Here is a 17,877-nt window from a genome sequence, read left to right on the forward strand (position 1 = left end):
CAGTCCGGAGCGGCCGCCATCTTGTGTCTCGGTAGAATCGAGACACAAGGTGGCAAAAACAAAGGGGGAAATGACCATAAGGGGGTAATTTTTTTCTTTTTGTTGTTTTTTTCAGAACAAAAACAAAACTGCTCAATAGGAGCAAAAAAAGGGGGAAAAATTAGGGCTGGGCAAGGCAGCGGTGTTCTTGCCTCTTTCGTGCAATGAGCTTGATGCTCTGCTCACCATAGCAAAGCAGTTCATCGCATTGCTTGCATTTTATAGTAATGTCACTAAAAACAGGTTGAATGTTCGGAATCATCTCCAATTCCGCTGCACGTCCTCTCCCTGATGTTGTGGGTCCTCCTTAAGATGTAGAGGCACCATCTCTTGGGGGATTACGTGCCAGGTCTCGGACACTCTCCCGGGCATAGTTCTGGGGGTGCCTGCGTTGGACGTGGCGAATCATTGTCGAATTGCCAAAACTGTACTTATTTTTTGGGTCTCCTCGGGAAAGCACAGTATGGCAGATTTGGCATTCTACTTTGGGAGCATTCACCTTTTTAAATCCTTCAGGTATTGAAAAAAAATTCCAAATAAAATGCTCCTTGATCTTCGGCTGAGGAGGCTCTTCATTAAATGAAGCCATCTGAGTCCTCACTACTGCTGGATGGTCTAGCTGCCATTCTTTGCACAAAATGGTAGGACAGAAAAAACCAGATCTTGCTGTCTCCAAAGTGAAAGAAGAAATGAAGGAAATGGGTGGGGTTTTCATTAGTTCTAAAAAAACTGATAACAACCAATGAAAAGAGTTATTTTAAGGACACATGACCAGGGCTTTGATCATTTTGAAACCAAAACTGTCCTGAACCAATAAAAAGTGTTATTTTTAGGTCACATGACCCGACGCGCTTACGCTACGCGGCCCGGGGCGCGCCGCGTAAGCGCGTCGCATGCTTGCATGCTTACGTTGCGCGATCGTATTCGCCCGAGTGCTTCCGGGTGCGCTTACGCCGTGCGTATCACACGGACGCGGCTACGCGATACGTCACGATGATGTTTTCGTTCGCGGCAATAGCGCTAACGGGACGCTCACCGGTGCGAGCCGAAAAAGTGCGCTTTTCGGCGCTCACCGGGAGCGCTCCAGAGCAAAAAAAAAAATAAGATGTCATCAGTGATGTCATCAGTGATGTCACTGACCATGTCATGAATGATGTAATATGTGACATCATCAGCAATGGATTGCGGATGCGCGAAATATATAGTTAGTGCAACTAACTATATATGGAATTTCATTGGTTTTATATCAATAAAATGTCCAGCTAACTATATATGGTCTCTAACCTATGGTTTTTTCAGTGAATTTTCAAGGTTTTGTAAATGTAAATTCCTAACTATATATGGTCTATAACCTATGTTTTTTTCAGTGAATTTCATTGGTTTTTTAAAAGCTAATATCTATAGCTGTAAAATATATTCTTTATTACGTGACGTATCACGTAGCCACGTGAGACGCCTCATGACGCGTCGCATAACCATGACGTATCGGCTCTGCAGCGCAAACAAAACCCGTAACGTAAGCGCGCCGGAGCACGCTTACAGATATATATATTTTTTTAACCTTAAATAGACAAAATCCACACGTTCACATATCTTGAGGCCTTGCAAAGGCACATCAAACAAACAGTCCCTACAATTTTGCCAAGTTTGGTGGAAATCTATTCCCTTAAATTTTATTTTACTGTTTCTCTTGGTTTTCCCCTTGTTACGCTTACCGGAATTATTTATTTATTTATTGTTTGCCCCTTGGGGCACTTTAATAGCCCCCTCATCAATCCTAGGGGGTCAGGAGGGGTCTACCTTGCCCCCTTTCCTTCATTTCCCCCTTTTTTTTTCACCACCTCTTGTCTCTTGATCCTACCGAGAGACAAGATGGCGGCCGCTCCGGACTGTTTAGAATGTTGACAGACACCGGAGAGCCAATCAGCTTCACTTTGCGAAGTTCCGTTGCGCTTCCGGTACGCGAACCGGGGCGCTAACTGGAGCTCTGTCACAGATATATATATTTTTTTAAACGTTAATTTCTCAAAATCCACTGGAGCACATATATTGAGACATAGCAAAGGCACGTCGGGCAAACCATATCTACAATTTTGCCAAGTTTCGTGTAAATCCATTCAGCCGTTCGAGCTAAAAGTGAGTCCAACCGCCCTATGGAAAAATGAATGGGAAAAACGAGTTTTGGGACCCCCCTTTTTTCTTGGCCCCCCTTGACGAAACCCCCCCAAATTTTCAGGGGCTGCTCAGAAACAAAATGTGCCATTTTCCTGAAAATTTCAGCCAATTCCGTCCACAAACGCCAAAGTTATTCGACATAGAATTTTCAGAAATCCCATAGGAAAAAAATCCTAACTATATATACCTACTGGCTATCGCCAGTAGGTTATATATATATATATATATATATATATATATATATATATATATATATATATATATATATATATATATATATATATATATACACGTATCAATAAATATATTTTAAAACCATTAAATATCTTGAAGATAGATAAAATGCTTAAAATGCATATATTCTAGAGCAATTGGAATCACAATCTAGCAAAAAATTAATTCCAAACTGATTAATGACCTACTATATTTAAAATCAGTATGGGCAACTATCCTAATTGTATGTGCAAATTGTCGCAATGTGCAAAAATTGTCATATGTACAAATATAGCATTTGAGCAACGGTTTCTTGTATTTCTAAACATTGTCATAAAGTGCATACAAAAAAGGGTTATCTGTGCAAGTTAAAGTGCAAAATAGAGATAGAGTGGGTATGTTAAAAGATATATACAAAAAATATATATTTTTATGTATTGGGAAAGACTAAAAACATGTTTTCCATTATAAGGGAAACACAAACATAATACCAGTTTCTTTGGAGTAACAAAGTGGATGGTGGACAAATACTGGTATACAGCAGATTTAATTAACTTTAAAGCCAGAGCCACTATCTTACAGGAAGTTGTGTAGGTCCTCCATATTGTTGAGTCCATTCGGGTGTTTACTGTCTAGCTCGAGGATATATTTACATTCCAACTGCCTTAAACTCTTCTCTCGGTTGCCACCACGGAGAGGTTCAGACACGGCAGCTATGACAAAATATTTAAGATCCTTGAGTTCATTTTTATGGACAGCCTTGAAATATCTGGCCACCGGGTACGCCAGGTCATTATTAACTATGGCCCGTAGGTGCTGGAGTATCCTGACATGCACCTGTAGCTTGGTGCTGCCCACATATCTGAGGCCACAGGTGCATGTCATGATATAAACGGCGTACTCGGTTTTACAGTCAAAACATCCCTTGATCGTTGACTCATAAGGGCTGAATGGAGTGTTATATTTGGTCGTTGTAACACCAAATTTACAAGCCCTGCATGATGAGTATTTGTAGAAACCATCCCTTTGTTTTAGCCAGGTAGATTTATTGCTTTTTATGGTTTCTGGATGACTATCTGAGTTCTCATAGAGGTCCTTCTGCGGTATGTTATGGTGGGCCTAATGGGCACCTCGGGTGATATCACAGCATCCGTTAGAACAATTGGCCAATTTTGAGTGATGATAGACCGTATCTGGCGATACTGGCTATTGAAGGTTAGAATTAGGCGGGGGCATTGGTTGTCGCCTCATCTACCTCGGGTTCATGCTCATCAGTGCTATTGTTTTTTGAGGGATCCAACAGTGATTCCCTTGATCTGGTTTTGGCTTTGTTGAGCGCTCTGTTCAGAGTGCATGTGGTGTTTCCTCTCCTACGGAATCTTTCAATTGCCTCCCTCATGCAGGTGTCTTGTTGCTCAGTACTGCTGCATATGCGTTTAATTCTGAGGAGCTCTCCGTAGGGGATGCTCTCAATTAGGTGTTTGGGGTGAGAGCTGGTGGCATGTAACGTGGAGTTACCCGCCATCGCTTTTCTATGTAGGGTAGTTTTAATGGTGTCATTGTCCACATACACTTTGACATCTAGGAATTCAATCTCTTTGGCACTAATATGTGAGGTGAATTTTAGGTTGACCTTATTGACATTAAGGTTGGCAATAAATTCTTTAGCATTTTCTTCACTGCCCTGCCATAGTATAAAAACATTGTCTATAAATCTCAACCACAACCTCACATGTGTGTTGTATAGTGCCGAATGTTCTTTCTTAAGGACCTGCTCCTCCCACCAGCCAACCATAAGACAGGCGTAGTTGGGGGGGGGGAAGCAGGACCCCATCGCTACACCCCTCATTTGCTTATACATTTTGTTCCAAACATAAAAAAGTTGTTATTTAAACACCATTCGATGCTTTTAATGACAATCTTATTATGACTGTAGCACTCTATCGGTCTATTGGTCAAAAAATGTCTGGTCGCTGTTAGTCCCACATCGTGTTCTATGCACGTATAAAGTGACTATGTCCAGAGTGATCAATTTCATATCATTTTCCCATTGGATATTGTCAATCTTTTTTAGAAAGTCACCTGTATCTTTCACATACATTGGTAGTTCCTTGACCATGTCCTGCAGGTAGTAGCCTACGTATTGCGATAGAAGTTCACCTGTACTGTTGATAGCCGATATTATGGGACGTCCCGGTATTGGTGTTGTGTCTTTGTGTGTTTTAGGAACAAAGTATATAGAGGGTATTGTAGGGAATTTGCTCCAAAGAAAGTAAAATTCGTCCCTAGAGTTCATGCCATCCCGTTTGCACGGTTGTAGATGTTTTCTAAGCGTCTCAATGGCTGCTGTGTACTCCTTTTTGTTTGATTCTTTATAGCATGCTTTGTCAGAGAGTTGACGGTGGGCTTCCATGAGGTAATCTTCCTTTGGCCAAAGGACTATATTCCCTCCTTTGTCCGAGGGCTTTATAATCACTTCCACGTTTTTGCTCAGTTTTCCAATAAGTTTGTTGTATTCTATTTGGTTGAAACAGGGTTTTTTGGGCTTGTGATTAAGTCGATGGTATAAGAGTTTGATGTCATCTGTTAACCTCTCATGATAAATGTCAATGGCATCCTTTGGCATTTGGGGGATAAAGATGGATTTCTTCTTAAAAGGGCTGCTGCCCGCACCAAATTGACTTATGGTTGCTTCTCTTAGCTGTTGTTGTGTGGATGCCTGTACTTCATCTTCCTCGTTGTTACTTGCTATTGATTGTGCAGCAAGTAATGTTTCTACATCCATAGCCAGTAATTTGCTGGTTCTCATATCCATCGGTGTGGTGGCACTATAGAGCGGAATGAATACTCATTTTTACTGAACCGGAATCCCAAAGTGGCAGTATTATACCTTCTGCCTAAGCTCCACAAGAACTCTACCACACCTCCGGGTAGACCCATTGTTTCTTAGATGGGTTCTCTTTTAGAGAATACCTCTAAATACATTGACTTCTTTTTACGTCCTCTAGTAGAGAAAGTACCATCTTACTTGAAGGATAGTAGGGATTTCATCAATACATTGAAAGATTTCACATGGTAGGACAATTATTTACTCATTACTTAGATGTGTGAATCCTTTACACGTCCATTAGACAAGCTGATGGAATTGACACTTGTCGTCAGTTTCTTAAGACCAGTTCCATTTCCTTTTTGAATCATACAGAAATGATCTTGCAGATGATGACTTTTTGCCTTGATAACAATTTTTTTTGTCTTCAACGATGTGTACTATAGACAGAAACAAGGTACTGCGATGGGAACCTGTTTTGCTCCCAGCTTCGCCAATTTGTTCATGGCGGGCTTGGATCAGCAGGTGGCGAGGACACATGACCTATACTGCAGCCACGTGAAAATGTGGCTGCGGTATATTGATGATTTGTTCATCATTTGGGATGGTTCACAAGATTTGGCTGAGCTCTTTATTCGAGATCTCAACACAAATGATTTGAATTTAAAACTGGAAGGGAAAATTCATAATCAGACTATGGAATTCCTGGACCTTTTAATTGAAGTTTCAAACAGTACACTGGTGATGAAACTTTATCGAAAAGCCACTGCAGGAAACACACTGCTTCGTGCAGAAAGTCGACACCCTAAATCCCTGATTCGCAGTATACCGTTTGGTGAGCTCCTCCGGGCCCGGAGGAACTGTAGTACAGATCATGACTTTAATCTTGAGGGTGAATGTATGAAAGAACGCTTCATAGAAAGAGGTACCCATCCGAACGTCATCCAGGAAGCTTTTTTGAAAGCCTGCAAGATTAGTCATGCAACATTGCTGGCTCCCCAAGATAAACAAGAGACTAAAGACAATGAAGTGGTTAGGTTTATTTCAACTTCCATTCCAGATCTTGGCAGGTTCAAAGTAGTCTTAAGAGACATTGGAACGTTCTCAAAACGGAACCTACATTGGTGGACGTTTTGGGGAATATTCAGAGTATGGCATATCGTAAGGCAGACTCACTAAGGGATAAATTGAGCAAAAATGAAGTGAGTACCAACAAGCAAAGGAGAAACGATGTACAAGCCTTTTTTACCTGCATGAAATGCAAGGCATGTAAATACAGTTCTAATGCCAGGAAGGTGTATTATCCCGTGGAAGAAAAGGAGCAATGTATTAGTAAACATCTTACATGTTTATCTGATCACTGTGTATATGTTCTGGTTTGTCCATGTTCTAAGAAATACGTTGGGAGCACAATGTTCCCTGCCAAAAAGTGTATTCTTGAACATATGCGGGCAATTCAGAATAAAGATCAACTTTCACGTGTTGCCCGCCATTTTGTAGAACTGCACAACAGTAACCGCAACCTTTTAAAATTTTTTGTAATTGACAAAATATCTCAATGAAAAGAGGTGGGGACAAAATCAGGAAGTTGCGGCAGCTTGAGAGTAGATATATCTTAGATTTGGACACCCGTATTCCGGGAGGTCTCAATTCTTAAGAAGAATTGATCTGGCACCTGGGGGAGTAAACTGGCATAGGCCATAAGCTGCAATATCTGTTCATGTAAGACTAATTACTGATTTTGGGAAATACACTTACTGAGTCTCCTGCAATAAATTCCAAATGTTTTTAACTTTACAATTTCGTATTATCATTGTTGTGTTTGGTATTATGATGCACTGTGGGTGTACAAACAACCTTTGGCCTCGATAAGTGTGTGCTTGCTAAGAGTCTGATTGTCTCTATTTCCTTTCTCTGCTTAGGTACTGTATGGAGGAGCAGTGCATAAGAAAATTTCTACCCACTGGGGATGGAGTTGGAATATGATCTCGATTTCTTTCTGTGCTACAAGAAACACATGCTCACTGGGGATTTATATTATTTAATTTCTTGAGAAAGCCTATGATTGAACATTAGTGGCCCACGGGGGTATTATGTTGAAACTGTGTTACGTACTAAACAGATATGTAGTATTTGACAATATAGTACGCATTATGTATGAGGCTGGTGTGACAGTGCACACCTTGGTGAATCGGTCTATGTTATGTTTAGACTCGGATCGGCTATGAGTAAATTGACCGATCTGTTATGCTGCCGTGTTACTTAAGCATGTAATTGATGGCATTACTGTTCCAAAGTGATGAAATGCTAATCTCTATATTTTGGAAGTTATAACTTTAGAGGCACTATCTATATGGAACAGTCAATATATAGCAGGCTCGCAGCACACACACCATTCAAATATGGCCGCCAATAAGGTTTGTTTTGTTTTAAGTCCTATGTTGGTGTTTACACTGGGAACTCCACGAGACTTGTGTTTGTCAAACTTTATTTATTGTTTCAAACTCATGCACAAATCACCCGTGAACAAGGCGAGTGGATCGCTGAAATGCGTTGGGTTGTTTTTCCATTGCTACGATTCATCATGCTGGAAATGAATTAAATAAATAATCCTTGAACTGCAAGAAGTTTATTGGAGTGGTAATTTCGCTTGGATTGGAGTGCATTGGCGCTATTCTTTTGTGCTTGGTGAAACTGGATATAGATATATATATATATATATATATATATATCCTACTGGCGGTCACCAGTAGGTAGTTATAGTTAGGATTTTTTTCAATGCAAAATCTCAAAATTCTATTGTGAATAACTTTGGCACCAGTTGACGAATCTGCCTGAAAATTTCCTCAAATTTGCCTCGCGGAGCTCGGGGGGATTCGTCAAGCAGGGGCCGAGATAAAAGGGGGTCCCAAAACGGGTTTTCCCCATGTTCATTTCCATAGGGCGGTCAACCTCACTTTTAGCCCGAACGGCTGAATGGATTCCACCAAACTTGGCAAAATTGTAGGGACTGGTAGCCCGATGTGCCTTTGCTATGTCTCAAGATATGTGCTCCAGTGGTTTTTACGAAAATTAACTTTGAAAAAATATACATTGGACTACATTGGGCTATATATATATATGTTAGAGCCCAAATGTAGCCCAATGAAGCCCAAAGATAGCCACCAGAGACAAAAGATCCTAAATGTAGCCCAAATATCAGCCAGATGTAGCCCAACTATAGCCCAATGACAGAATGTCCCAGAGTGTTCTAAAGAACAACTAGAACGCTAACAGTCTTACTTATGACAAAAGTATGACACACATGAAGCCATCTTGATTGGAATAAAGTGGTAACACTTAATACATTTAATTTGAAAAGGAACAAAATGAGGGGTTTCATTTTGCCATAGAAATTATATATGTGCGCTCACGAACGGGTGCTTTGGGATGCGGAAATGCAAACCGCAGTAAAATGAACGCTCCTTCTTCTCCCGTTTGGGAGAATTAAGCACTTGCAGCGGTATCGGCGTTTCAGCAAAATTTATTTCTCAGATGCTAGCAGATGCTAGCAACCACAACATGACGCGTTTCGGCCACTGCCTTACTCTAATGTTGTTCAGTTCTCTAGCGCGCAAAGCGCCATTTTAAAAAAAACATTGTCATAAGGTCACATGTTGCACTTAATTACAGAAAACTAAGGAAGGACTGTGAGCCCACCACATCTTGGGCGCCATCTTAACATGTCTCAATACAGTTCATTTATATACTTTCAATGGTGAAATGAAAAATCGTTTGACATATCAACATTAAATCAAATATTAAATCATTAAATCACATTTCCTAAACTCCATATGTATATTTTACAACAGAGTCTATTGTCCAATAGTTATATAAATTAATATAGAACTGTGTCATCATGAAGCCGTGTATCGGCATGACTTCAAATTTCGGAGTTAATCTGGCCGTGTATCGGCTAAACCAGTCCATTCCTCAAAGTGCTTTTGTGACCACAAAGATACATATATTTATATAAACTAGGCATGTTCTCCAAATATCTTAGCAGAAATTTCATCATTTGCAATTATGAATTATCCAATATTTTTAGTCTCCCAGATGTATTGACAATTCTTCCCCCATATTCATGCCCCTGGGGGCCTTAGTCCCAAGGTCGATAATGTATCTTGACTCAAGCCTGCATAATTTCCTTATCCTGTCTCCTCCTCTGATATTCACTGGTACTGTATCAATACCATAATACCTTAGGTGCTCTCTGTTACTATCGTGTTGTTCTGCAAAATGCCTCGCGACCGAGTAGGTCGGGTCCTTCTTGGCAATAGCCCTAAGATGTTCCAGGACTCTCTTTTTGATGCAATTAATCGTGCTCCCTATGTATTTTAACCCACAGGGGCACTCCAAGCAATAAACCACATAAGTAGTACTGCACGTGATGAACTTCTTTATGAGCCTAGGTTCCTTAAGTCCTATAACTTCATATTTGAGAGTTCGTCTGTTACCTGCACAAGCCTTGCATTTCCCGCAAGGATAAAACCCTCTAAGATCCCTTAGAGTGTTACTTGTGGTAAGAATTGCTTCAAAATGGCTCTGTACTAGGTTATCCCCAAGCGATCTAGTTTTTCTATATGTAATAGAAGGGACAACCGGTATATCCGAACCAATGATTTCATCTGCTTTTAGGATATTCCAATGCTTTCTCATGATCTTATTAATTTCATTGGCATCCTTGGAGTATGTGGTTATCATCCTGAATTTGTTATCACTCTCCTTTGTTTTCTCCTTAATCCTCTCTCTTAAGAGACCTTCTCGTGGAATTCTTTCTACCCTTTTAAGGGTTGTTTCCAGAAAATCTCGGTTGTACCCTCTATTCTCAAACCTCCCCAGGCTGGCTATGGCTGCGGTCATAGAGGCTGACTTTAAGACCGCAGCCATAGCCAGCCTGGGTAGAAAGAATTCCACGAAAAGGTTTCACTCTAAGCTAGCGATGCTATAGTGTTTGGTTTCCTGCAGACGAGTCTCAGACGTAAGTGCGCTTGATGTTACAGCACGAGTGTTTTCCCCGTATGGGGTGTCCTTTACAGTGAGCAGGAGAACTAAGACCCTTACAAGGGTGATTTCATACCCGGCTTTCCCGGATTCCCCCAAGCTGTGTGTGGTGCAATGCCTCCGTGCATATGAGGATATGACCGATGACACTCGCCCACCGGGTGAGAGACAATTGCTGATTGCCCTACGGAAACCATACAAGGCTGTTTCTTCCCCGACGATCGCCAGATGGGTGCGTTGGGTGATGCAGGAGGCGGGGATTGACACAAAGAAATTTGGTGCCCACTCAGCACGGGGAGCTATGGCCTCGAAAGCTTTTGCGCTAGGGGCTCGGTTGGAGGACCTGATGAGGGCCACAAATTGGTCCACGGACTCCACGTTTAATTGGTTTTATTTTAAGCCAGTTTAAGAGGTTTTATTTTAAGCCAGTAACCGAGGTGGCTCGGCTGGTTGTCGATCAGCTTTGAACTGGCATAATCTGAAGCCTCCGGTCCTGCCATAGAATGAGAATTTGCCTAGCCTTAGTGCTGGTAAGTTCCAATTCTATTAAGGACTCGGAGGCGAGGATTATCCCCCCAAGGACTTCCTCGAAGTGGACCCTCCCCGTACCGAATGTTAGTAACCTGTTTACGGAGTTCATGAGTTTGCATTGCTATGGTTCGGTTTGCAATGATGCGGAGTACCTGGTTATTCAGGAAGGTCAGAGACTGACTCCGAGTTCTCTTGCAGGGAATGATGGTCCAAAACAGGATGCGTGAGGTTACTGGACTGAGTGCTTTGCGCGACGAAAGAGGAAGAGGAAGTGGATGCAAGGCATGATGGTTGCTGCCGGTGCATAGAGACTAATGAAGGACTTATGTCTCAGTTTCCTGTTTTTCCCCGATGTAGTTTTTTACATGTTTTTCTTGCTGCTGTGAGAAATAAAGTGAAGAAAGTATGGCATAATCCTCGCCTCTGGTCCAGCTATAGAATCCAGGACGGACACTATGTTGCATTTAGTTAACTTAAAAAAAAAACTTTGTTTTGCTAAATTATTCCTCTCCCAAGTGTTCTTCCTTCAGTAATCTCGATAAAATCAAAGTTAGAAATTGTTTACATTTGTCAATACATGCGACCAATGCTATGTTGAAGAACATTAAGGAATCAGGTTGGACCTTTTATCACATAATAACGCGAAATGTCCAGAGTCACTCATCAAAATGTAACAGTTCAGATACAAATATTTTTATTGCAGAAATCTATTTCTCAGTCAAAGGATGGATTCTGTTCTCAGGGATAAATGCCAAATTTATTGAGTTGCCATATGGCTGAAAAAGCTGACCAAGGTGTTTTTATGTTAAAATAATAAGGATAATTTATATTTTAAACGTATAATAGACAAGAATACTTACAACGGATAAGAAGAGCTGGGGATTAGCACAGGAGGGTTCTTCCAAAATTCATCAAGCAAGCTTTGGATAATCTTTCCGAGGTCAGAATGCATTGTGAACTGAAAACAAATAATAAAATGCAATCTTGTACTACTACAATGTGATATTAATATGTATTGCAAAAAATATCTTCAGTTGTTGATTTCCAGGTTTTATAAACTGCTCTGTATGATAAGTTTCAAAGCTTTAATAAGTCATGAATCACTAGGTGCAAGAAGAACTTAACATTTCATTATCCTTGTTGATAAAACTCTACAAAAACAGAATATGATATATACAGATAAACATCAAATTTGCTGCAGAACTAAAAAGTAAGCGACCTGGTGAGAGTAATTTCTAGGATGGTCGTCTACTTCAGACAGCTATCCAAAACAATTTTCGAAATCCCTTAGTAAATAACAGCGTTCTCATCAGCGCGCAGAATGCTCTTGAAGGAGATTCTTAGGATTAATAAATATATATATATTGTTGAATTTCACAGTTAAGATGTTCAGAAATTATTAACCATAGCATTGTAAACAAGATGCAGTTTGGTCAATTTTTACCATTCTATGGATGTAAGACACTTCTGGCAACTGTTGAAATGTTGTGCAAGTATTTAAGTATACATGCCTTTGCAACTGAAATACAATTGTTTGATCATGCTAGCAATAGGAAATTGGATCATGTAACAAGCATGGAATCAAATGTGCAATTCATTGTTCCTACCCTCCATTTGATTAGTGTCAGAATCTTGGCATGGATTACAGTACAGCTGAAGGTACCCAACATGCTCTTTAGATACAATAAACTATTTGAGAAGTCAGTGGATGAGGGTGTGCAATTTAAGAGGACAGCGATCTGGCCAAAGCAATTGAGGTCTAAACCAAACAGGCACATGGCATCAAAGGTGAAAACTGAAGAAATTAGTACTCTGTATTCAGTATCCCTAGGATGAAATACCAGATCCATTTTTCTGGATGAGGAAGCCTCACCCAAGTAATGTAAAAACAACAGTTGATGGACAGAATGCAGAACAATGTCATACATTCACCTGAGTACAGAGATCTGGGCCTAAATCCATCGTTTTTTTTGCACTCCACACTACCCCAGTTCAGACATGGCAATATGCAAATCAGCCTTAACCCTGTGCCTCATGGGAACAGTCCAGCCCGAACTGCCAAGCCAGGTCTTCCCTGAACTGGGGTGGTGTGGAGTGCAAAAAACGATGGATTTAGGCCCAGATCTCTGTACTGGGGTGAATGTATGACATTGTTCTGCATTCTGTCCATCAACTGTGGTTTTTAGGTCGAGCAGACCTACATTCAATGCGTAAGCATTGATTGTGTCTGCTTCAGACCTATTGTCACCCGTATTTAGGAATGAAGACACAACTCAGACGCGCGCTTTTGCAGTCTCAGTTTTGACCGCGGGAGCGCGCTTCTGAGCCGCGCTTGCGAAGACTAACTCGCTTCCCTCGCATGCATTAACGGCACAGACACAGCCAGCCCCCACCCCTCTGCATGCACGCACACACACAGGCGCGCGCACACATACACACGCTGCCGCCCCCCACCCCCCTGCACACACAGACACGCACGCATACACACCCCGCCGCAGCCCTCTACCCTCCCCCCCCCCCCTTTTCGCCTCGGGATTTAAATCATTTGGGTGAGAATGCTGAAAACAAACTACGTTTTCGTTCAGACTGCTGTTTTTAAAAACACTTTTCTGAGATGGGGAACGGAAGATTTACAGTAGAATTTGTGTAACCATGTAATTGAGTGGCGGTCTCCAAACGAGAGGCAATTTGAATTGAAAGTGGTCTCAATCCCCCACAGTGGCACCATGACTCCTCACCATTGCACATCTACCTTCATCAGCTCGTCCTCGTTTCTATGATGCCTTACCAACGCTGTTCACCCAACACCTTTACTGTCTCTTCGCAGTCTCGGCCCTCCGACCATACTCCCATCTTCAGGCGCAGAGACAAGCTCTCAAACAGACTTCTGTCTCGGGAGTGGCGGGGTAGACAGGCACTGGGGTAGAGTTACACTGCGCGTGCGCTAGCCTGATTTCACGTCACATGACGCCTGGCGTCACTGAGCTGCTTCCTGGGTTGGGAAGTGATCACTGCTGTGCGGACCTGTTGCACTGCATCCATCAGTTGACTGGAGAGAGGAGGTTGCAATCCCTGTCCAGGAGCTGTCCTGTGCCCCTCCTGCTCCTCCTCATACACACGTGTGTGGTGTTCTGCGTCCGCCAATTCCCTGCAGCAGAGAAGCACCCACACAACGTGCATCATGGTAAGGAAACGCATCCACTCTGTGCCTGCTTCCTGTTTGTGGCATTTAGTGTGGTGTCCTCAAGAATGAAGTCGTGAAATGTTCGGTATCCTCAAAAGTCAAGTCAAGTCAATAAATTTATATAGCGCGCTACATACCCAGAGGGTCTCAAGGCGCTTGAAGAAGGGTGGGGAGTTACTTGTCAAATATCCATGTTTTGAGTTGCTTTCTGAATGCTAGGTGGTTCTGAGTAAGGCGAAGGTGAGTGGGAAGTGAGTTCCAAGTTTTAGCTGCTAGGTAGGAGAAGGATCTACCTCCCATGGTGGTTTTGTTGATGCGAGGTATAGTGGCAAAGGCTTGGTTGGAGGATCGTAGCTGGCGGGAGGGGGTGTAGAAGGATAGTCGTGTGTTGAGGCATTCGGGTCCTATTTCGTAGAGTGCTTTGTGTGCGTGGGTTAGGAGCCGGAAAGTAATCCTCTTATTGACGGGGAGCCAGTGGAGGTTTTTCAGGTGATCAGAGATGTGTTCTTTACGCGGGATGTCTAATATGAGCCTGGCTGAGGCGTTCTGGATGCGTTGTCGTTTTTTCTGGAGTTTTGCGGTGATGCCGGCGTAGAGGGTGTTTCCGTAGTCCAGTCGGCTCGTGACCAGAGCGTGGGTGACTGTTTTTCTGGTTTCGGTAGGGATCCAGCGAAATGTTTTTTTGAGCATGCGAAGAATGTTGAAGCAAGATGAAGAAACGGCGTTGACTTGTCTGTTCATCGAGAGTGAGGCATCCAGGATGACGCCCAGGTTCCGTGCGTGGTCCGTCGGGATGGGTGCTTTTCCAAGGGCCTCTGGCCACCAAGAGTCGTCCCAGGCGGAGGGGGAGGTACCTAAGATGAGGACTTCTGTTTTGTCTGAGTTCAGTTTCAGACGGCTGTGCTTCATCCATTCGGCTACTTCTTTCATTCCTTCGTGTAGGTTGGTTTTGGCCGTGTTAGGGTCTCTGGTGAGTGATAGGATCAGTTGAGTGTCGTCGGCGTAGGAGATGATGTTGAGGTTATGTTGGCGTGCGATGGCCGCGAGGGGGCTCATGTAAACGTTAAAGAGGGTGGGACTGAGTGAGGACCCTTGGGGTCACCTTGGGGTCACCTTGGGGGCACCTCGTCATGATGCTTTGTCACTTGTTAGGGTTTTATGCCTGATAATTGGTTATTGTATCAGGTAGTTTTGTTTTGCTGCCATCGCTGTGCTTCATTGTTTTTTCCCCATGTATTGTGACATTTCTATTGTAAGCTTTCGGATTCAGAAATTGTGAAATATATACAAGACAAGCTTTGACAGTGCCGCTGTTGGAGATGGTGGTCTCAACAAGTTATTCTTACTAAAACCTATCAATTTTTAAATGTAGGTTTGCCCTTTCCAGTATGCAAAACAAGTTGCAAATGAAAAGTCAGTATATCCTAGAAATAAAAGTATTTTTTAGACTATTTCCTATGAATACTTATTCAAATGTCCATACTAGAACTTTTTATCAAGAATCCAGTAAGCAACACCGTTTTCATTTCGTGTTGCACCCTCACACACTCTGCACCCTCAATGCAACATACACTCCAAATAACACTCAGTGCCACTTAATTACACGCCACATAATTACACTGCACTCAATGCAACATACACTCCAAATACCACTCAGTGCCACATAGTTGCACTCCTCATAATTACACTCCACTCAATGCAACATACCACCCAGTGCCACATAGTTACACGCCACATAATTACACTGCACTCAATGCAACATACACTCCAAATACCACTCAGTGCCAAATAATTACACGCCATATAATTACACTCGACTGAATGCAACACACACTCCACACAATACCACTCAGTGCCACATAATTATATGCTACATAATTACACTGCGCTCAATGGAACATGCACTCCAAATACCACTCTGTGCACAAAATTACACACCACATAATTACACTCTACTGAATGCAACATACACTCCAAATACCACTCTGTGCCACATAATTACACACCACATAATTACAATCTACTGAATACAACATACACTCCTCATAATACTTCTCAGTGCCACATAATTATATGCTACATAATTACACTGCGCTCAACGCAACGAACACTCCAAATACCACTCAGTGCTACATAATTGCATGCCACATAATTGCACTGCACTCAATGCAACATACACTCCAAATACCACTCAGTGCCACATAATTATATGCTACATATCTACACTGCGTGCAACGCAACATACTCTCCAAATACCACTCAGTGCCACATAATTACACACCACATAATTACTCTATCCATATATCTATCTATCGCCCTCACTCTATCTATCTATCGCCCTCACTCTATCTATCGCCCTCACTCCATCTATACCCTCACTCTATCAATCTATCTATCGCCCTCACTCCATCGCCCTCACTCCATCGCCCTCACTCCATCGCCCTCACTCCATCGCCCTCACTCCATCGCCCTCACTCCATCGCCCTCACTCCATCGCCCTCACTCCATCGCCCTCACTCCATCGCCCTCACTCCATCGCCCTCACTCCATCGCCCTCACTCCATCGCCCTCACTCCATCGCCCTCACTCCATCGCCCTCACTCTATCTATCTATCGCCCTCACTCTATCTATCTATCGCCCTCACTATGTCTTTCTATCGCCCTCACTCTATGGCCCTCTATCTATCTATCTATCTATCTATCTATCGCCCTCACTCTATCTATCTATCGCCCTCACTATGTCTATCTATCGCCCTCACTCTATGGCCCTCTATTTATCTATCAATCGCCCTCACTCTATCTATCTGTCTATCTATTGCCCTCACTATATATATCTATCTATAACCCTCACCTCTATCTATCGCCCGCCCTCTATCTATCTATCGCACTCACTCTATCTCTTGCATTACCACAGCATCACTCAGCACCACCACAGCAACACTCAGGGGCACCACAGCATCACTCAGGGGCACAACAGCATCACTCAGGGGCACAACAGCATCACTATGCGCTACCACAGCATCAATCTGTAAAACGATTCAACAACTGGTTTGAATATGTTCTATCAATGTTTCAAGCTTTATTACAAATGTCATAAAAAGATGTTAATATTTCACTTCTGTTTTTTTGGATTTTCGTCACAATAAAATACACTGAACATAATATTCACAAAAGTTATTTACAAAAGTTTAAGCTATTCCCATTATAACTTACAATAACTTTTATTTAATATTAATTATTTAAAAAAATTAAAAGCCATTGTTATTTGTAATATCAATACATCTAAGTCCCGTAAATACAACACATATTGCTTTACAAGTGCTATAGGTGTCACATTTGCGAAAGTTAGAACTATTGGCATTGTAAATGACAAAGCTATTAATTTAGCTATTTTCAAAACCCAACACATAAATGAAAAATGTGTCATTTACAATACCAATAGCTCAAACTTTCCTAATGCGAGACCTATTGCATTGCAAATGCTTGTTGCATTTGTCACCCAAGTAATGTGGCATGCGTTATCATAGGCTTCCTAAACCCTCCCTGGTAAGTTAGTACTAGTAGGGCAGACTCTAACTCAGAAGTAGGAGGGAGATCTTGATAAATTATGATTCCTGGATACTCCAGATAAAAATACCTTAGGGTAAACCTACGGGATGTTCCTTTAGTGGTAGGGACCCTAGGTATGATTTAAAAAAGTAAAGGGGGATGTTTCTGGGCATCCCACTAGCTCACATTGGGTTTTAGTAACAACCCCTCTAATATAAAACATCCCTGAGGTCCTCCTCACAGCAAGGGGGTTGTAGCTGCACCATGACTAGGCTTCATGGTGTGAGGAGGATTCCCAATGATGAAGCATGACACC

The 17,877-nt window shown here is 42.1% G+C and overlaps 1 protein-coding gene across 2 annotated transcripts in view; it reads right to left on the reverse strand.

Annotated features, from left to right (window-relative positions):
- Window positions 1-17,877, reverse strand: part of VPS37A (VPS37A subunit of ESCRT-I) — a 391,970-nt gene that overhangs the window by 307,232 nt on the left and 66,861 nt on the right. For both annotated transcript variants that reach the window (XM_086962586.1, XM_086962587.1), the window contains exon 4: window positions 11,689-11,786. In XM_086962586.1, coding sequence (XP_086818712.1) covers window positions 11,689-11,786 — 98 coding nt within the window. The remainder of the gene's footprint in view (window positions 1-11,688; window positions 11,787-17,877) is intronic.

Source organism: Lissotriton vulgaris, chromosome 3_1 (assembly GCF_964263255.1).
Source record: "Lissotriton vulgaris chromosome 3_1, aLisVul1.2, whole genome shotgun sequence".
NCBI lineage: Eukaryota > Metazoa > Chordata > Amphibia > Caudata > Salamandridae > Lissotriton > Lissotriton vulgaris.